The following is a 22,427-nucleotide window of genomic DNA, read 5'->3' as shown; positions in this document are numbered from 1 at the left end:
CAAACGTTTTAAATGTCATCGCAAATAACGGTAACAACCAAATCACAGCTTAACGGAGTGTTTTAGGTGACTAATACTCATATCAAAGCAAAATACATCTTTTAATAGCAGATTTGTATCCCTCCGGGTGCAATTCACTTTCTAACTGGAAAGCAATCTAGCACTTCAGGCCTCCTCCCTTTTCATGCGCGTACATGTGCCAAGGATTACTTCCATATGCAGTCATTTACGTCTCACCAATAGCTGCACTGTGTGTGTGTGTGTGTGTGTGTGTTTGTGTGTGTGCGTGCGTGCGTGTAATGCGGCAGAATGAAGAGGGTTCACATGAGGAGACGTGCACTGCAGAGACTAATCCACATGTGTGATGTATAGCATGAACACAGGCGGGAGGGGCTGCCATTGTCCCTGGGTGACACTCTGCGTGTGCGTGTGTGTGTGCGTGTACGTGCTTGTGTGTGCGTGTGTGTGTGTGAGAGAGAGAGAGAGAGAGAGAGAGAGAGAGAGAGAGAGAGAGAGCGAGAGAGAGAGAGAGAGAGAGAGAGAGAGAGAGAGAGAGAGAGAGAGAGAGAGAGAGAGAGAGAGAGAGAGAGAGAGAGAGAGAGAGTGTGTGTGTGTGTGTGTGTGTGTGTGTGTGTGTGTGTGTGCACTGAAGCTGCTTTGATGTTGGAGCATTCCGCTGACATAGATGTGCACGTGCAACTGTTCACACTGCTTCTAACGAGATAATTCGATCCCAAAAGAAATAGAAAAAAAAATGAAAAAAAGAATCACATTGGATTGTGTGTGCATAATTATCACGCCCACACTAATTCGACATTTGCAACCTCTCACACCGGGTTACTTGCAGGAGCAGATGGAAATGAGTGATAGGAAGGTTGCCTATTTCGCCGGAGGTTTTCAGTGACATATTTAGAAACATAATTTGGGCTTTTATTTGATAAATAATGCAAATGTCCAATTGCACTATTATTAGTTTAGTTTAGTTTATTATTTATTCGGTGAGTGGTCAACAAAATAAACAAACAGTTGTACATTCATAAATTGACAATGTTACAGATCGAAAGGGTTGAAGGCTGAAGTTGAGCACTTATTTCACCTAACCCTATAAACAATCTCCATCCATCCATCCATCTTCTTCTGCTTATCCGAGGTCGGGTCGCGGGGGCAGCAGCCTAAGCAGGGAATCCCAGACTTCCCTCTCCCCAGCCACTTCGTCCAGCTCTTCCCGGGGGATCCCGAGGCGTTCCCAGGCCAGCCGGGAGACATAGTCTTCCCAACGTGTCCTGGGTCTTCCTCGTGGCCTCCTACCGGTCGGACGTGCCCTAAACACCTCCCTAGGGAGGCGTTCGGGTGGCATCCTAGATAGCTCAAATACAAGATGAGCTTCCTTAAAAATATGACATTTTCTTTACACAACATAAACACTGTTCAAATAAAAACACAGTAAAGACATGTGAATGATACCTGTACACGTGTTGGTTAAACATTTGTACCAATAATATACTATATATAAACACTTATACTTCCATTATTATTTATATCCCACATTTAGTTTTGTAATTAACATTGATCGTTGATTCAAGAGTGATATATTTTTCTAAGATATTGGGCTAAAAGGTTTTTTTAAATGTGTGAATGAAACTGGAACATTTTAAGGAATCATCCAAGCTGTTCCACAGATGAACCCCCCTGACAGAAACACATCTACTTTTTAAGCTCGTTCTTATGTTTGCTTTCTGAAAGACAGCTGAACCTCTGAGGTCATAGGGACTCTCCCTGGGTTTGAACCTCTCCTGTAGGCACCGAGGCAGCATGCGGTTATTAGCTTTATACGTCACAATAGCAGTGTTGAGATCAACAAGATTGTGCAGTTGTAATGTTTTTAATTTAATAAACAGATCATTGGTATGGTCATAATAATCCACATAATTTACAATTCTAATGGCTTTCTTTTGAAGTAAGAACTTAGAGTTGATGTTTGATTTGTAATTGTTACCCCAGATTTCATCACAATAATTATTTGATAAACATTTAGCATTAGCCTCACTTGTCAAGAATGCTAATAAACATTATTACCACACATGTGAACATACCAGTAAGCTTTTACAGTTCAAACATGCTGTGGTACTTCATTCATGCTATTTAACATCACCTATGAGCATGCTAGTGAACATTTAGCTTTAGCTTTACTTTTGATCAAATTTAGCATGGAAATATACAAATTGTTTCTTTGCATGTTTGCAAGCAAAGCTATGTGTTTATTAGCGTGCGCACAAGTGAGGCAAAGTGTCTATTAGAATGTAAGGCTAATGCTAAATGCCTATGAATATGTGAACAAAAGATGACAGTCTTCCCTTCACAACGCCCCAGATACTCTTCTATAAGGAAAACTAAAACAATGGCTCAAATCAAATTAGAAGTGCGACCCCTGACTGGACTTGAACTAATTGAACATTACTCTTTTAATTCATTGTTATATCTTGTCTGGGTGTACTGAATGTAATGCAATGGTGTCAAACTTGATTTCTTTGAAAGCCACATCGCAATTATGGCTGCCCTCAGAGGGCCCTTTGTAACAGTGAATGTACATGAATATCGCCGGGTTATTCCGGTTCTGGTGACCATGGATGAGGTGCTGGCTGTCCAGAGTTGGGACCCGGGGTGGACCGCTCGCCTGTCCATCGGTTGGGGACGTGTCTGCGCTACTGACCTGTCTCCGCTCGGGATGGTCTCCTGCTGGCCCCACTATGGACTGGACTCTCACTGTTATGTTGGATCCACTAGGGACTGTACTAAGAGGGGGGGTTACCCACATATGCGATCCTCCCCAAGGTTTCTCATAGTCATTCACATCGACATACCTTGTGTGGGCTCTGTGCCGAGGATGTCGTTGTGGCTTGTGCAGCAGACTTTTGTGATTTAGGGCTATATAAATAAACATTGATTGGTTGATTGATATAATTGTAACAGTGAATGTACATGAATTTAAATGCATCAGGATTCCCCTTATGAGATTATTACATAATTGCCAATACATTTAATATTTTGTCATACGCATAAAAAAATCTGCAAATTTTATGGGGAAAAAAACTGTTAGTTCAGTTGCCTGAATTGTACTGTAAAATTTACGATGTTTTTACCGCATATTACTGTAAATGGAAAAACAATACCACAGTTTGTTTTTTAACACTAAAATTCATGCGAATGAGGTACGTTTTGATTTTTTTTACCGTAAAATCTATTAACATTTTTACAGTATACAATTTGATGGATAACTTCATGAGTCATGAATGAGTCAAGCAGATATTTAAATATTTGTTAAAAATGTTTGGAATATATGATAATATAATATTTGTTGCATTATCATATGATGTTAAAGTTTGAAATATATGCAATTGCATGCAGTACATGTATTTTTTGTGCTGTCAAATCATTACATTTTTCATTCCGATTAATCATGATTAATCACAGGTTATTTTTTGCTTACATAATTGAAATCGACTTGAGAAAAGACCCTAATATTTTGACCCAAATGCAATTACTGGGTGATAAATCTGCTTATATACAAACCCTGTTTCCATATGAGTTGGGAAATTGTGTTAGATGTAAATATAAACGGAATACAATGATTTGCAAATCCTTTTCAACCCATATTCAATTGAATGCACTACAAAGACAAGATATTTGATGTTCAAACTCATAAACTTTATTTTTTTTTGCAAATAATAATTAACTTAGAATTTCATGGCTGCAACACGTGCCAAAGTAGTTGGCAAAGGGCATGTTCACTACTGTGTTACATGGCCTTTCCTTTTAACAACACTCAGTAAACGTTTGGGAACTGAGGAGACACATTTTTTAAGCTTCTCAGGTGGAATTCTTTCCCATTCTTGCTTGATGTACAGCTTAAGTTGTTCAACAGTCCGGGGGACTCCGTTGTGGTATTTTAGGCTTCATAATGCGCCACACATTTTCAATGGGAGACAGGTCTGGACTACAGGCAGGCCAGTCTAGTACCCGCACTCTTTTACTATGAAGCCACGTTGATGTAACACGTGGCTTGGCATTGTCTTGCTGAAATAAGCAGGGGCGTCCATGGTAATGTTGCTTGGATGGCAACATATGTTGCTCCAAAACCTGTATGTACCTTTCAGCATTAATGGCGCCTTCACAGATGTGTAAGTTACCCATGTCTTGGGCACTAATACACCCCCATACCATCACAGATGCTGGCTTTTCAACTTTGCGCCTATAACAATCCGGATGGTTCTTTTCCTCTTTGGTCCGGAGGACACGACGTCCACAGTTTCCAAAAACAATTTGAAATGTGGACTCGTCAGACCAAAGAACACTTTTCCACTTTGTATCAGTCCATCTTAGATGAGCTCAGGCCCAGCGAAGCCGACGACGTTTCTGGGTGTTGTTGATAAACGGTTTTCGCCTTGCATAGGAGAGTTTTAACTTGCACTTACAGATGTAGCGACCAACTGTAGTTACTGACAGTGGGTTTCTGAAGTGTTCCTGAGCCCATGTGGTGATATCCTTTACACACTGATGTCGCTTATTGATGCAGTACAGCCTGAGGGATCGAAGGTCACGGGCTTAGCTGCTTACGTGCAGTGATTTCTCCAGATTTTCTGAACCCTTTGATGATGTTACGGACCGTAGATGGTGAAATCCCTAAATTCTTGCAATAGCTGGTTGAGAAAGGTTTTTCTTAAACTGTTCAACAATTTGCTCACGGATTTGTTGACAAAGTCGTGACCCTCGCCCCATCCTTGTTTGTGAATGACTGAGCATTTCATGGAATCTACTTTTATACCCAATCATGGCACCCACCTGTTCTCAATTTGCCTGTTCACCTGTGGGATGTTCCAAATAAGTATTTGATGAGCATTCCTCAACTTTATCAGTATTTATTGTCACCTTTCCCAACTTCTTTGTCACGTGTTGCTGGCATCAAATTCTAAAGTTAATGATTATTTGCAAAAAAAAAAAAGTTTATCAGTTTGAACATCAAATATGTTGTCTTTGTAGCATATTCAACTGAATATAGGTTGAAAATAATTTGCAAATCATTGTATTCAGTTTATATTTACATCTAACAATTTCCCAACTCATATGGAAACGGGGTTTGTACATCATTGATGCATTAATCGCATGAGTTAATTTGTTATTTTTGACAGCCCTCATTTTTTCCTGTCAAAATAGAAAGAACTGCTACGGTGTGGTGCAGTTGGGAGAGTGGCCGTGCCAGCAACCTGAGGGTTCCTGGTTCAATCCCCACCTTCTACCAACCTATTCACGTCCGTTGTGTCCTTGAGCAAGACACTTCACCCTTGCTCCTGATGGGTCGTGGTTAGCGCCTTGCATGGCAGCCCCCGCCATCAGCGTGTGAACGTGTGTGTGAATGGGTCAATGTGGAAATAGTGTCAAAGCGCTTTGAGTACTTTGAAGGTAGAAAAGCGCTATACAAGTATAACCCATTTACCATTTACTTTTAGTAAGAAAGGAAAGTACTGTATTGACAGTATTTTTCCCAGACTTTTGCGGGCCATAATAAATAATGTGGCAAGCCAGATCTGGTCCCCAAGTCTTGAGTATGACACCAGTAATGTAATGTATTGTGCTGCCGTGACTCTTCTATTTGTATATTTTATCTATTTATTTGATGTCTCTAAGTATTATTTATATTTTTGTATTTATTTATTTCTTAGACACTACAGATGCAAATGAGCAGCTTTGCTTTAATACGGCATGTTTACAGAGCTATGTAAACATCGATTTTCATTAATATCAACTGTCCTTATCTTAAAAATAAAGCATTATTATGTTGTAAGCACGCTCACACCTGAGGCAGATACGCTAAATGTTTAGTAGCATATTCACATCTTATTAAACATGTATCGTCACCTGCTAATAAACATTTCGCATTAGCCACACTGTCCACACATGTTAAAACGTTGATCATCGTTTAAAAGTGTTACAACTCCTCCCAGCGATCACTTTTACGCATATTCCAAATGCATTGATAAAGAATTAAGTCGACAATTTTCGTGACTAAAAAATATAACATGTGAATGACTACTAAAATATGTCACACACAATACAAATGTCAAGATTTTCTGTGTTTACGTTAAATTTCCCAATATTTTAAGTGTTGCCTAACAGTAATGGTAAGTAATTACTTTAAAATATTAGTTTTTTGTTGATTATGCTTTCATTATTCTTACCAGTGCACTTTTATTTGTATTTGCTTCACGCCGGTTGCTGTGGTTCTTAAAATAACCCTTTAACATTCATCCATTGATTGATTGATTGATTGATTGAAACTTTTATTAGTAGATTGCACAGTTGACCACTAAATGGTAACACCCGAATAAGTTTTTCAACTTGTTTAAGTCGAGGTCCACGTAAATCAATTCATGGTACAGATATATACTATCATCATAATACAGGCATCACACAAGTTAATCATCAGAGTACATACATTGAATTATTTACATTATTTATAATCCGGGGGGTGGGATGAGGAGGGTTTGGTTGATATCAACACTTCAGTCATCAACAATTGCATCATCAGAGAAATGGGCATTGAAACAGTGTAGGTCAGACTTGGTAGGATATGTACAGCGAGCAGAGAACATAGTGAGTTCAGATAGCATAAGAACAAGTATATACATTAGAAATACATTTGATTATTTACATTTGATTATTTACAATCCGGGGAGGTGGGATGTGGAAGGGGGAGGGTGTTAGTCAACGGTTGAAGTTGACTGGAGGTGTTGTTTTAGTGCGGTTTTGAAGGAGGATAGAGATGCACTTTCTTTTATACCTGTTGGGAGTGCATTCTATATTGATGTGGCATAGAAAGAGAATGAGTTTAGACCAGGGGTGTCCAAACTTTTTCCACTGAGGGCCGCACATTGAAAAATCAAAGCTAGCGGGGGCCATTTTGATAATTTTTCTTTTAAAAACCAATACAATATATGTATAAAAAATATACATTTAGGCTTCCACTCAGGCTTGATCCCGGGGACCTCAAAGGGTTTTGGTCCAAAAAATATAAAAAATGTGTCATTATTCAGTATTATTATTTGTGTTATTATTCAAGTTTTTAAATCTCTAGATCAACATTAGGTCTATCTGTCAATATAACATTTTTAAAGATTTAAATTGTATGCTCTTTTTGTCAAAGAAAACCCTTTTTTTTAATGAAAAAAAACACAAAATATGCAATACTTGCACCCAATAAAATTTTTAAGTGGGATATTTGAGAGTATATAATAATTGGAGCCTTAAAAAGGTCAATAACTCATTACACCATTGATTTTAATTCATTATTATTTTTTGAGCAATGACACTTAAAAACTAATCACACTAAAATTGTAGGGGATCTAAAAGGGTCCTACTCATAAAGTGTTAAAAAATAAATTATATATGTATTTTTTTTTACTGTTTACTTTTAACACAATAATCTCGAGATCAACTTCAGATCTATCTGTCAATTATAAGTTTTATTATTTTTTATGTTGTTTGTTTGTTCGTTTTAGGCCCTTCTTTAAAAAAAACAGCTCGTTTTTTTTACATGGCAAACACAAAATATGCAACATTTTCCCCAAAAAATATCTCAAAATATTTAATGTGACGTAATTGGAGCCTTGAATAGGTCAATAATTCATAATGACATTGATTTTGATTCATTATTATTTTTTAAAGAAAGAAACAGCTTACATGGCAGCTTTGTGTGATTAGAGTAAACATTGCTACATTTTCTTGTTACATTTCACCTGTTTGCTCTTTAAATACCACTTTTAATGTTTTTTATTTTTTAAAATGTGCCGTGGGGCTGTTAAAAAATGACCTGCGGGCTGCAAATGGCCCCCGGGCCGCACTTTGGACACCCCTGGTTTAGACCTTTGTTAGATCGGAATCTGGGTTTAACGTGGTTTGTGGAACTCCCCCTGGTGTTGTGGTTATGGCGGTCATTAAGGAAGTAGTTTGACATGTACTTCGGTATCCATCCATTTTCTACCGCTTGTCCCTTATGCGGTCGCGCAACACTAAATTGGCCCTAGTGTGTGAAGCCTTTAACAATCTAATAAAAATTGGAAATATTTTTGTAAACTTTACAGCTATCAATACTCATGCATGTTCGAAATAAACTCAAACGTTAATTAGGCTGTGTTTCTTTATTTTGAAAGCGGAAGTACGCGTAGCTACCGAAGATCAGCTTGACCAACTTCCGGTCCACTTGTCCCCAGCAGCCCCGGCCATTGAGCGCGTAACACTCTACGAGGCAGCGCGCGGGCGGGTGGGCCGTGAGGGGTGCAGTCCAAACCTCCAGTTCGATCAGGACCAGAACCGAAGGAACCGCATGGAGCCCAAAAGGGCAAGAACTTGCCTGCCGTAGCGCGCGAGGGTCTGCAATAAGGAGCAGACGAGAGGTGCGCGCGCACACACACACACACAACCGCGCGTGTCTGGAAGAAGTGTGCTTCAATGTTGGCGAGGAAGATGAGGCGGCACAACCGAGCTTTGATGATGCTGATGATCGGAACTTTAAACGCAGGTTGGTCTCACACTGCTACTCTTTGTGGTCCTGGTGGGTCCGCGTGTGTGCGGGAGCTTAAACGGCAAACCGTGGATAGGAATGTTGCACAAAGGTAGAGGGGATCTTTTGATGTGTGCGTGTCGTGTTTGGACCTCCATCAGAACCATTCCTCTCCAGCCATTGTCTGCACATGCACGCACGGGCACCGATAATCTATATATGCAAAGAGGGCACACGCGCACCGGAAGTGATCAGTAGTGGATGTGATCGATATAGCTAGCTTTAGCTATGTGCTAAAACAACAAGTGTAGATGTGACAGATGGGGTTGGCGCACAATGTGGTGTGAAAGAAGGGGGGGGGGGGGTTGTTCCATCAAGTCATCACATGTCTTTGCATTCCACGTTGACCTTTGACCTCCCTAAGACGTGCACTCAAACGCAAGTCTTGCCTGTCTGTGACCTATGACCTCACGGTGTGAAGCTGTTTTTGCATGATAAAGCGGGACATTTGCATGTTGCTCTGTGGCCCGGGTCAGAGGTCGCCCACGTTCACGTTCACACGACGCAGACGTGTGATGTCATTGTGTCGGCGAGGCGACAGCTGCCGCTGTGGCCAACCCCTTCCGCTCAGCTGTGTCGTCAATGAGGGGGTCAAAGGTCATGGGAAACTTGGCTGGCGCTCACTCCGACATGCAACCATGTTAGCTGGCATTCATTCCAAAAGTAAACCTTGTTACTTGTCCCTCATTATGATCTAGTTTTCATTTCATCTAGCTAGCGCAGGGGTGTCCGGGGGCCATTTGCGGCCTGCAGCTAATTGTTTACCGGCCCGCCACACATTCTGGAAATGCTATTGCAAAAATTAAAAAAACATTTAAAAAAGTGGAATGAGGTGAAATCTAACTAGAAAAAGTTGCAATGTTGACACAAAGCTACCATGCAGGGTTTTTTTCTTCTTTTGTCTATCTTTCTTTTTCTTTTTTTGCCATTGCTCCAAAAAAAAAAAAAATCAATGTTATAATGAATTATTGACCTATTCAAGGCTCCAATTATTTCAAATATTTCACTTTAAAATGTTTTATGTGGGAAATGTTGCATATATTGTGTGGTTGCCGTACAAAAACATCAACATTTTATTCTACAAAAGAGCATACAACAAACAAAATAATAGTTCAAACGTAAAATCAACAGATATATCTGAAGTTGAGCTCGTAACTTAAGTGTTGAAAGTAAAAAAAAAAACTAATAAAAATGTATCACTTTCTGAGTGTGGCACCTTTTGGATCCCAAATATATTTAATGGGATTTTATTTATGTTTTCACTGTGATTACTCAAAAATAATAATGAATTAAAATCAATGGTGTCCTGCATTATTGATATTTTTAAGGCTCTAATGACTTCACATCAAACATTGCTTTCTGAATGTTTTGGGCAGTGGGGGAAATACTGCATATTTCAGTTTTATTGTAAAAAAACTAAGTTGTCTTTGACAGAAAAGGCATAAAACCTTTTTGTTTTTTTAAACTTTATATCAACCTGAAGTTGATATACTGTACAGATTTACTGTAAGCGTTATATAAATAAAAATAATAATAATTTGACTTGTTTTTAACATTTTAATGACTTAGACCCTTTATGGTCCCCGGGAGCCCTAAAGGTAAAAAACAAACAAAATCCATATATTTTGTTATGGTTTGAAAATTAAAAATATCAGAATGGCCCCCGGATGCTTTAATTTTTCCGTGTGCGGCCCTCAGTGGAAAACGTTTGGACACCCCTGAGCTAGCGTTAATTTTAACATTAAAACTTACCATATTTTTCAGAGTATAAGTCACTCCGGAGTATAAGTCGCACCGGCCGAAAATGCATAATAAAGAAGGGAAAAAACATATATAAGTCGCATTTTTTGGGGAAATTTATTTGATAAAACCCAACAGCAAGAATAGACATTTGAAAGGCAATTTTAAATAAAGAAAGAATAGTGAACAACAGGCTGAATAAGTGTACATTATATGACGCATAAATAACCAACTGAGAGCGTGCCTGGTATGTTAACGTAACATATTATGGTAAGAGTCATTCAAATAACTATAACATATAGAACATGCTATACGTTTACCAAACAATCTGTCACTCCTAATCGCTAAATCCCATGAAATCTTATACGTCTAGTCTCTTACGTGAATGAGCTAAATAATATTATTTGATATTTTACGGTACTGTGTTAATAATTTCGCACATAAGTCGCTCCTGAGTATAAGTCGCACCCCCAGCCAAACTATGGAAAAAAACTGCGACTTATAGTCCAAAAAATACGGTAGTAGCTAGTATTCATTCCAACTATCCTGCGTTCACGTTCACGAGCCAGCATTAATTACAATGTTGAAAGTTCTTAGCCGGCCTCCATTCCAATTAGCTAGCGTTCATTCTGACTAGCCAACGTTACTTCCAACGTTGAAAGTCGTCACTAGCGTGAAATGTCAACATTAAAAGGTATTGGGTTGCATTCAGTCCCACTAGCTAAAGTTCATTCCAACTAGCTAGCGTTAATTCCAACATTAAAAGTTGTTAGCTAGCGTGAAATTTCAACATTAAAACTTATTAGCTCGCATTCATTCCAACTAGCTAGCGTTCATATTAACTAGCCAGCGTTAATTCCGATGTTGAAATTTCAACATTAAAAGTTCTTAGCTAGCGTGAAATTCCAACATCAAAAGTAGTTAGCTAGTGTTGATTTCAACTACCGATAAAAGTTGATAGCGAGCGTGAAATTTTAACATGAAAACTTATTAGCTAGCATTCATTCCAACTAGCTTGCGTTCATACTAACTAGCCAGCATTAATTCCAATGTTAAAGTTGTTGACTCGCGTGAAATTTCAACATTAAAAGTTATTAGCGAGCATTTATTACAACTAGATAGCATTCATTCCAATGTTAAATGTTGTTAGCTAGCATTCATTCTAACATTAATAGTTGTTAGCTAGCATTCATTCCAATTAGCTAGCGTTAATGCCAACATTCAAAGTTGTTAGCTAGTATTAATTCCAAATAGCTAGCATTCATTCTAACGAGCTAGCATTAATTCCAACATTAAAACCATTAAAAATACATCCCTATTTATAGATGACTTGTTGTTGACTTGTCATTGACTTATTGTTGTTAACTTATTGTTGACTTGTCATCGACTTTTGATGACTTGTTGTTGTTGACTTATTGTTGACTTGTCATTGACTTATTGATGATTGGTTGTTGACTTCTCATTGACTTATTAATGACTTGTTGTTGACTTGTCTTTGACCTGTTGTTGACTTCCATTAATCCATCCATTTTCTACCGCTTGTCCCTCTCGGGGTCACTAGACTTATTGATGGCTTGTTGTTGTTGCCTTATTGTAGACTTACAGTTGACTTGTCATTGACTTATTGATGACTTGTTATTGACTTATTGTTGACTTTTCACTGACCTATTGTTGACCTATTCTTGTTGAATTGTCATTGATGTATTGATGACTTGTTGACTTTTCATTGACTTATTGTTGACTTTTCAATTACTTATTGTTGACTTATTATTGTTGACTTTTCATTGACTTATTGATGACTTGTTGACTTGTCAATGACTTATTGATGATTTGTCATTGACTTTTGATTTGTTCTTGTTGACTTACTGTTGATTTGTTATTGACTTATTGATGACTTGGTGTTATCGACTTATATTTTTTGACTTGTCATTGACTTATTGATGATTTATTGTCTACCTATCATTGTTGACTTGTCATTGACTTATTGATGACTTTTCATTGACTTACTGTTGACTTATTATTGTCGACTTTTCATTGACTTATTAGTGATTTGTTATTGACTTATTGTTGACTTTTTATTGACTTATTCTTGACCTTTTATTGTTGACTTGTCATTGATTTATTGATGACTTGTTGATTTTTAATTGACCTATTGTTGACTTTTCAATGACTTATTATTGTTCACTTGTCATTGACTTATTGATGACTTGTTGACTTGTCATTGACTTATTGATGACTTGTTGACTTACTGTTGACTTGTCATTGACTTATTGGTGACTTGTCAATGACTTAATGATGACTTATTATTATTGACTAATTGTTGACTTTTCATTGACTTATTGTTGACTTCAATCCATCCATTCATTTTCTACCGCCTGTCCCTTCCGGGGTTATCATTGACTTATTGATGGCTTGTTGTTATTGACTTATTGTTGACTTTTCACTGACTTATTGTTGATTTATTATTGTTGACTTATCATTGACTTATTGTTGACTTGATATTGTTGACTTGTCATTGACTTATTGATGACTTATTTTTTAATTATAGTTAACTTGTCAATGACTTATTGATGACTTGTCATTGACTTTTGATTTGTTGTTGTTGACTTACTGTTGACTTGTTATTGACTTATTGATGACTTGATGTTATTGACTTTTCATTGACATTGTTGACTTGTCATTGACTTATTGTTGACTTGTCATTGACTTATTGATGATTTATTGTCTACCTATCATTGTTGACATGTCATTGACTTATTGATGACTTTTCATTGACTTGTTGATTTGTTATTGACTTATTGTTGACCTATTGTTAACTTGTCATTGATTTATTGATGACTTGTTGACTTTTGATTGACTTGACTTTTTAATGACTGATTATTGTTGACTTGTCATTGACTTATTGATGACTTGTTGGCGTACTGTTGACTTGTCATTGACTTATTGATGACTTGTCAATGACTTAATGATGACTTGTTGTTATTGACGTGACTTTTCAGTGACTTATTGATGACTTGTTTTTGAATTATAGTTGACTTGTCAATTACTTAATGATGACTTGCCATTGACTTTTGATTTGTTGTTGTTGACTTACTGTTGATTTGTTGTTGACTTTTCATTGACTTATTGATGACTTGTTGTTGCTGACTTTTCATTGACTTATTGTTGAATTATTATTGCTGACTTCTCATTGACTTATTGTTGCTGACTTTTCATTGATTCATTTTTGACTTATTATTGTATTCATTGACTTATTGTAGATTTGTTATTGACTTATTGTTGACTTTTCATTTACTCGTTGACTTTTCATTGACTTATTGTTGATTTATTATTGTTGACTTGTCTTTGAGTTATTGTTGACTTGTTATTGACTTATTGTTGACTTTTCATTGAGTTATTACTGTTGAGTCTTGACTTGTCATTGACATATTTATGTTGACTTTTCATTGACTTATTGTTGATTTGTTATTGACTTATTGATGGTTTGTTCATCTAAAAGTCCATGACAAGTCAAATGATGACTTGTTATTGTTTCATTGACTTATTGTTGACTAGTCATTGACTTATTGATGACTTGTTGTTGACTTGTCATTGACACCCCTTCTCAACTGTCTATGTGATGTCAAGGCTTGGTTAGCCCAGAATTGTTTAATAATGAATGAGGGAAAAACGGAAATTTCAGTTTTTGGTCCGGCCCTCACTGACTTGGGACCATTGCAAAATTATGTGCGTCCCAAAGTCACCAGCCTTGGCGTCACTATAGACAGCGATTTTAAATTTGACAAACAAGTCAGCGGCGTTTTAAAATCGTGTTTTTATCATCTGCGTCTTTTAGCAAAGGTAAAACCATTTTTATCTTTTAACCTTTTTGAACAAGTCGTGCATGCTTTTATTTCAAGTCGCCTGGACTACTGCAATGCACTTTATGCTGGCATTAGCCAAAAAGCTCTCTCCCGGTTGCAGTTAGTCCAGAACGCGGCAGCACGACTTTTAACAGGGGCCAGGAAACGTGAGCATATAACCCCAATTCTTCGGAGTTTGCACTGGCTCCCTGTTCATTTTAGAATTTATTTTAAATCCTTGCTGTTTGTTTTTAAAGCTTTACATGGACTGGCACCTCAGTATATCTCGGACCTCATCCAAATTTACACTCCTGCGCACGCTCTGAGGTCCGAGAGCCAGCTCCAGCTCGTGGTGCCCAGGACGAGACTTAAAACCAGGGGAGACAGGGCCTTCTCTGTGGTCGGCCCTAAACTCTGGAACACTCTGCCCCTCCATGTTCAAACTGCTTCCACAGTGGAGTGTTTTATGTCTCGTCTTAAGACCCACTTTTATTCTTTGGCTTTTAACACTACGTGAGTTGTGTGGTCTTCTGTCCTCTGTTGTCCTGTGCGTTTTTTTTAAATACATTTTGATGTCTATTTTACTGTTTTAATTGGTTTTACCCTTTAAAAATCGTTTTTAATCATATTTATTTTTTTATATTGTCTCTGTATTGGTTTTCCATTCATTTATTCTTTGTTTTTATTCAGTCATTGGTGTAGCATAATATTGTTTTTAACATGGCTGTGCAGCACTTTGGAAACATTCTTGTTGTGTAAATGTGCTATATAAATAAAGTGGATTGGATTGGATTGGATTATTGTCGTTGATTCCATGTTGACTTGTCATTGACTTACTGATGACTTGTTATTGACTTACTGTTAACTTTTCATTGACATATTGTTGACCTAACTTGTTGACTTGTCATTGACTTATTGATGGCTTGTTGTTGTTATTGTTGTTGACTCTGTGTTGACTTGTCATTGACTTATTGTTGACTTACTGTTGACTTTTCATTGACATATTGTTGACCTACTATTGTTAACTTGTCATTGATTTGTTTATGACTTGTTGTTGACTTTCGATGGACTTATTGTTGAATTTTCAATAACCTATTGTTGACTAATTATTGTTGACTTGTCATTGACTTATTTATGACTTGTTGTTGACTTACTGTTGACGTGTCCTTGACTTATTGATGACTTGTTGTTCTTGAACCATTGTTGACTTGTCATTTACTTATTCATGACTTGTTAGTTACTTTTGATTTGTTGCTTTTGACTTTTCATTGACTTGATGATTTATTGTCGACCTATCATTGTTGACTTGTCATCGACTTATTGTTGACTTTTCATTGATTTATTGTTGACTTATTGGTGACTTGTTATTGACTTATTGTTGACTTATTGTTGACTTTTCATTGACTTATTATTGTCGACTTTTCATCGACTTATTATTGATTTGTTATTGACTTATTGACTTTTCATTGACTTATTGTTGACTTTTCATTGACTTATTGTGGACTTTTCATTGACTTATTGTGGACTTTTCATTGACTTATTGTTGACTTGTCATAGACTTATTGCTGGATAAAACGTGGACCAAATCCATGTGTAGCCTGCTGCAAAGTATGCAAAAAGAAAATCCAACATGGTTCGATGTATTTTTTGCTCCATTATTTTGGTTGTCTGTTAACTTGTCTGACTACCTCAGTTAAAGCAAACAAGTTACATTTTGTCGTTTAAGTTCATTGCATTAAAATGGTTACATTATTGGACTTGTTTGTACTGTAAAGGTCATGTAATGTATAATTTGTAACCTTTTTCACAACTTAGAGCTGAGTTAATATGAATGGTTTTGTAGTTTTTACACAACATGGTTTTATGCAATTCTTGCTCTATTATATTTGTTGTCTGCTTAACTTGTCTGGCTACCTCAGTGAAAGCAAAAAAAGTAAACTTTTGTCTTTTTGTTCATTTGTTATCATAGCCACAGTTAAAAGGCTAGATATGCTTAATGAAAGGTGACTGAGGTGTTGTGAAACAAACAAAATATTTTCCTTTAATTTATTATCCTTATATTAATATGAAACCAGTTTTGTTAATAAATGAGTAAAATTGACATTTTGAGGGTGCGTGTAATTATATCACATTATGCAGTTTACAAGCACAAATACAGTGTGAATCAATCCGTGCTGTTCGATGTCATTGAGTGCTGTATGTAAGAACAAGAAATTTGAAAAACAACACAAATGGAGACACGTTTGCAAACATCAATGACATTGAATAGTCTACTGAAACACTACTTCCTTTTCTATGCCCCATTAAGTTAATGATAACTGCTGGTTCAATGTTAGGCTTAGGTTTTAGCAGATTTTCCTTATTTTTCCTACAGACAGCATTTGGTGACCTCAAACAACAAGGCATGGATTGATTCACACTGGTTTTCGCCTTTCGAAGGGTACTGGAAAAACTGGAAAATTGATCTTGAAAGTAGGGCTGGGCGATATATCGACATACTCAATACATCGCGGGTTTGTCTCTGTGCGATATAGAAAATTACTATATCGTGATATTCGAGTATACGTTCTCACGCAGTTGCTTTTAGCTGTGGGCATTACACTACAGGCTCTTCTCACGCTTTGTTGTCTCTCTTTCTCCCAGAGAGGTAAAACAAGCGCACCTTCTTACATACGTCACATACGTATACGACCTCGTGGAGCAGAGAGGTAGCAGCATGGGTAACGTTAGCTGTGGTGCGAGTGGTAATACGAGAGAAAGAAAGGTGCGAATCTGGTAACAAATGAAGGAATAATTAATTCCGAAGAAAAACAGCACGCGGTCCATCGTCTGGTGGTGGTTTGGCTTCAAGCGGGAATATGTCGAACAGACAACCGTAATTTGTCAAGTGTGGGGCAAAAGCGTTGCTACAAAAAGTAGCATTACTGCTAATATGTAGCATCATTTGAAAAGTGACCCGCTAGAGAATGAAGAGTGCTTGAAACTCTGCATGTCAACATCTCTGTTAGGTGCCACACCAACAAAATGCTGAGGCAACTAATTCCACATCAACACCGTATGAAAAAAATGGTCAACAACAGAAGGAGATAACGTCCGCAGGAACCTACCACATAGTGAAGGACATACACTATTTGATTTCCTATTATGCAGCTCATTTTTATTTGACAGTTATTGAAATATCTTGTGTGACATCATGCACTAAAGTGCACTTTATTTGTTTTAAACTATTGTAGTGGCGTTCTGTACAAAAAGTGCACTTTAATTTAGTGTTGTTTTGATATGTCATCTTAGTGACATCATGCACAAAAGTGCACTAATAGCTTGTTTTAAAATGTTTCTGACAATCTTGCACTTTCTGTTTTGAAATGACATGAATGTTTGTGCCACTGCTTAATAACTGTTTAATAAATACAGTTTTGGTCAATTGACTTAGTTTTGATTTCCCTCTCTGCATGAAAGTTTAAAATGAGCATATATTACTGCAGTATGAACAAGAATGTTTTAATGTAGACACATAGAATCATCATAGTAGTGTGATTATATGCATCAAGTGTTCATTCAAGGCTAAGGCAAAATATTGAGATATATATCGTGTATTGTGACATGGCCTAAAAATATTGAGGAATTAAAATAAGGCCATATCGCCCAGCCCTATTTGAAAGTCCTTAAAAAGTGATTGAATTTGGCCATGGAAAAGGTGTACGAACCCTGTATTGTGGGCTCATTATTGTTGACTAGTCACTTACTTATGTATGACTTGTTGTTGACTTACTGTTGATATGTCCTTGACATATTGATGACTTGTTCTTGAACTGTTGTTGACTTGTCATTTACTTATTGATGACTTGTTATTGACTTTTGATTTGTTGTTGTTGACTTGTCATTTACTTATTGATGACTTGTTATTGACTTTTGATTTGTTGTTGTTGACTTGTCATTGACTTATTGATGATTTATTGTCGACCTATCATTGTTGACTTGTCATTGACTTATTGATGACTTATTGTTGACTTTTATTGACTTATTGTTGACTTCTCTTGACTTATTGTTGAGTTGGTATTGTTGACTTTTCATTGACTTATTATTGTCGACTTTTCATTGACTTATTATTGTCGACTTTACATTGACTTATTGTTGACTTTTCATTGACTTATTGTTAACTTTTCATTGACTTATTATTGTTGTTGACTTTTCATTGACTTATTGTTGATTTGTTATTGACTTAATGGACTGGACTATGGACTGGACTCTCACAATATTATGCTAGATCCACTCAACGTCCGTTGCACCGGTCGCCCAGGGGGGGTGTCCCCATATCTGCGGTCCCCTCCAAGGTTTCTCATTGTCATCCCATTGGGTTGAGTTTTTTCTTGCCCGGATGTGGGATCTGAGCCGAGGATGTCGTTGTGGCTTGTGCAGCCCTTTGAGACACTCGTGATTTAGGGCTACGTAAATAAACTTTGATTGATTGATTGATTGAATTGTTGACTTTTCATTGACCTATTATTGTTGACTGTTCATTGACTTATTGATGACTTTTTGACTTACTGTTGACTTGTCATTGACTTATTGATGACTTGTTTTTTAATTATAGTTGACTTGTCAATTACTTAATGATGACTTGTCATTGACTTTTGATTTGACGATGTTGACTTACTGTGAATTTGTTATTATAGACTTGTCATAGACTTATTGATGACTTGGTGTTGTTGACTTTTCATTGACTTTTCATTGACTTATAGATTATGTATCGTCTACCTATCATTGTTGACTTGTCATTGACTTACTGATGACTTGTTGTTGCTGACTTTTCATTGACGTATTGTTGACTTATTATTGCTAACTTCTCATTGACTTATTGATGACTTGTCGACTTGTCATTGACTTATTGATGACTTGTTTTTAATTATAGTTGACTTGTCAATTACTTAATGATGACTTGTCATTGACTTTTGATTTGTTGTTGTTGAATTACTGTTGATTTGTTATTGACTTGTCATTGACTTATTGATGACTTGGTGTTGTTGACTTTTCATTGACTTATTGTTGACTTTTCATTGACTTATTGTTGATGTATTGTCTACCTATCATTGTTGACTTGTCATTGACTTATTGATGACTTGTTGTTGACTTTTCTTTGACCTATTGTTGACTTTTCATTGATTTATTGTTTATTTGTTACTGTTTACTTTTCCTTGACTTATTGTTGACTTTTTATTGACTTATTGTTGAAATATTACTGTTGACTTGTCATTAATTTATTTATGTTGACTTTTCTTTGACTTGTTATTGTTGATTTAATGTTTAATTTTCATTGACTTATTGTTGATTTGTTATTGACTTATTGATGACTTGTTCATCAACAAGTCAATGACAAGTCAATTGATGACTTATTGTTTCATTGACTTATTGTTGACTAGTCATTGACTTGTTGTTGACTTGTCATTGACTTGTTGACTTGTCATTGACTTATTGTTGACATATTACTGTTGACTTGTCATAAAAAAAATTATGTTTACTTTTCCTTGACTTACTGTTGACTTGTTATTGTTGACTTACTGTTGACTTATTGTTGACATATTACTGTTGACTTGTCATAAAAAAAATTATGTTGACTTTTCCTTGACTTACTGTTGACTTGTTATTGTTGACTTACTGTTGACTTATTGTTGACTTTTTATTGACTTATTGTTGATTTGTTATTGAATTATTGTAGACTTGTCATTGACTTATTGTTGTTGACTTGTCATTGACTTATTGTTGTTGACTTATTGTTGTCTTGTCATTGACTTACTGATGACTTGTTGTTGACTTAACTTGTTGACTTGTTGTTGACTCCGTGTTGACTTGTCATTGACTTATTGATGACTTCTTATTGACTTATTGTTGACTTACTGTTTACTTTTCATTGACATATTGTTGACCTATTATTGTTGACTTGTCATTGATTTATTGATGACTTGTTGTTGTTGTTGACTTTTCATTGACTTATTTATATTGACTTTTCTTTAACTTACTGTGTAATTGTTAATGTTGACTTACTGTTGACTTATTGTTGATTTGTTATTGACTTATTGATTACTTGTTCATCAACAAGTCAATGACAAGTGAACTGATGACTTATTTCATTGACTTATTGTTGACTATTCATTGACTTATTGTTGACTTGTCATTGTCTTACTCATGACTTGTTTTTGACTTACTGTTAACTTTTTATTGACATATTGTTGACTTGTCATTGACTTATTGATGGCGTGTTGTTGTTGACTACGTGTTGACTTGTCATTGACTTATTGATGACTTCTTATTGATTTATTGTTGTCTTACTGTTGACTTTTCATTGACATATAGTTGACCTATTATTGTTGACTTGTCATTGATGACTTGTTGTTGACTTTTCATTGACTTATTGTTGACTAATTACTGTTGACTTGTTATTAACTTATTTATGTTGACTTTTCTTTGACTTGTTATTGTTGACTTACTGTTTACTTTTCATTGACTTATTGTTGATTTGTTTTTGACTTATTGATGACTTGTTCATCAAGTCAATTGATGACTTGTTATTGTTTCATTGACTTATTGTTGACTAGTCATTGACTTGTTGTTGACTTGTCATTGACTTATTGTTGACTTTTCATTGACTTACTGTTGACTTTTTGACTTATTGTTGTTGTCTTGTCATTGACTTACTGATGACTTGTTTTTGACTTATTGTTGACTTAACTTGTTGACTTGTCATTGACTTATTGATGGCGTGTTGTTGTTGACTCCGTGTTGACTTGTCATTGACTTATTGATGACTTCTTATTGACTTATTGTTGACTTACTGTTTACTTTTCATTGACATATTGTTGACCTATTATTGACTTGTCATTGATTTATTGATGACTTGTTGTTGTTGTTGACTTCTCATTGACTTATTGTTAACTTATTTATATTGACTTTTCTTTGACTTACTGTGGAATTGTTAATGTTGACTTACTGTTGACTTTTCATTGACTTATTGTTGATTTGTTATTGACTTATTGATTACTTGTTCATCAACAAGTCAATGACAAGTCAACTGATGACTTATTGTTTCATTGACTTATTGTTGACTATTCATTGACTTATTGTTGACTTGTCATTGTCTTACTGATGACTTGTTTTTGACTTACTGTTAACTTTTTATTGACATATTGTTGACTTAACTTGTTGACTTGTCATTGACTTATTGATGGCGTGTTGTTGTTGACTTGTCATTGACTTATTGATGACTTCTTATTGATTTATTGTTGACTTTTCATTGACATATAGTTGACCTATTATTGTTGACTTGTCATTGATTTATTGATGACTTGTTCATCAACAAGTCAACTGATGACTTATTGTTTCATTGACTTATTGTTGACTAGTCATTGACTTATTGACTTGTCATTGACTTATTGTTGTTGACTCTGTGTTGACTTGTCATTGACTTACTGATGACTTGTTATTGACTTACTTTTAACATTTCATTGACATATTGCTGACCCAACTTGTTGACTTGTCATTGACTTATTGATGGCTTGTTGTTGTTGACTCCGTGTTGACTTGTCATTGACTTATTGATGACTTCTTATTGACGTATTGTTGACTTACTGTTGACTTTTCCTTGACATATTGTTGACCTATAATTGTTGACTTGTCATTGATTTATTGATGACTTTTTGTTGTTGACTTTCGATTGACTTAGTGTTGACTTTTCAATGACTTATCGTTGACTTATTATTGTTGACTTGTCATTGACTTATTTATGACTTGTTGAATTACTGTTGATGTGTTCTTGACTTATTGATGACTTGTTTTTCTTGAACTATTGCTGACTTGTCATTTACTTATTGATGACTTGTTATTGACTTTTCATTGACTTATTTATGATTTATTGTTGACTTGTCATTGACTTTTTGATGACTTATTATTGACTTGTTATTGTCTTATTGTTGACTTATTAGTGACTTTTCATTGATATGTTGTTGACTTCTCATAGATTTATTTTTGACTTTTCATTGACTTTTAGTTGACTTTTCATTGACTTATTGTTGACTTACTATTGTCGACTTTTCATTGACTTATTGTTGATTTGTTATTGATTTATTGACTTATTGTTGACTTTTCATTGACTTATTGTTGCTGACTTTTCATTGACTTAGTGTTGATTTGTTATTGACTTATTGTTGACAAGTGTGAAGTATATTTATGTAGCGCTT

The 22,427-nt window shown here is 35.9% G+C and overlaps 1 protein-coding gene across 2 annotated transcripts in view; it reads left to right on the top strand.

Moving 5' to 3' along the window:
- Positions 1 to 8,234: 8,234 nt before the first annotated feature.
- The window catches only part of LOC133630079 (activin receptor type-2B-like), an 18,551-nt gene continuing 4,358 nt past the window's right edge, over positions 8,235 to 22,427 (top strand). For both annotated transcript variants that reach the window (XM_062021352.1, XM_062021351.1), the window contains exon 1: positions 8,235 to 8,572. In XM_062021352.1, the coding sequence (XP_061877336.1) occupies positions 8,503 to 8,572 (70 nt within the window). In that variant the 5' untranslated portion in view covers positions 8,235 to 8,502. The remainder of the gene's footprint in view (positions 8,573 to 22,427) is intronic.

Source organism: Entelurus aequoreus, linkage group LG15, assembly GCF_033978785.1.
Source record: "Entelurus aequoreus isolate RoL-2023_Sb linkage group LG15, RoL_Eaeq_v1.1, whole genome shotgun sequence".
Taxonomy (NCBI): Eukaryota; Metazoa; Chordata; class Actinopteri; order Syngnathiformes; family Syngnathidae; genus Entelurus; species Entelurus aequoreus.
Note: the sequence above shows the minus strand (reverse complement) of the source record. Positions and strands in the feature narration are given on the sequence as shown.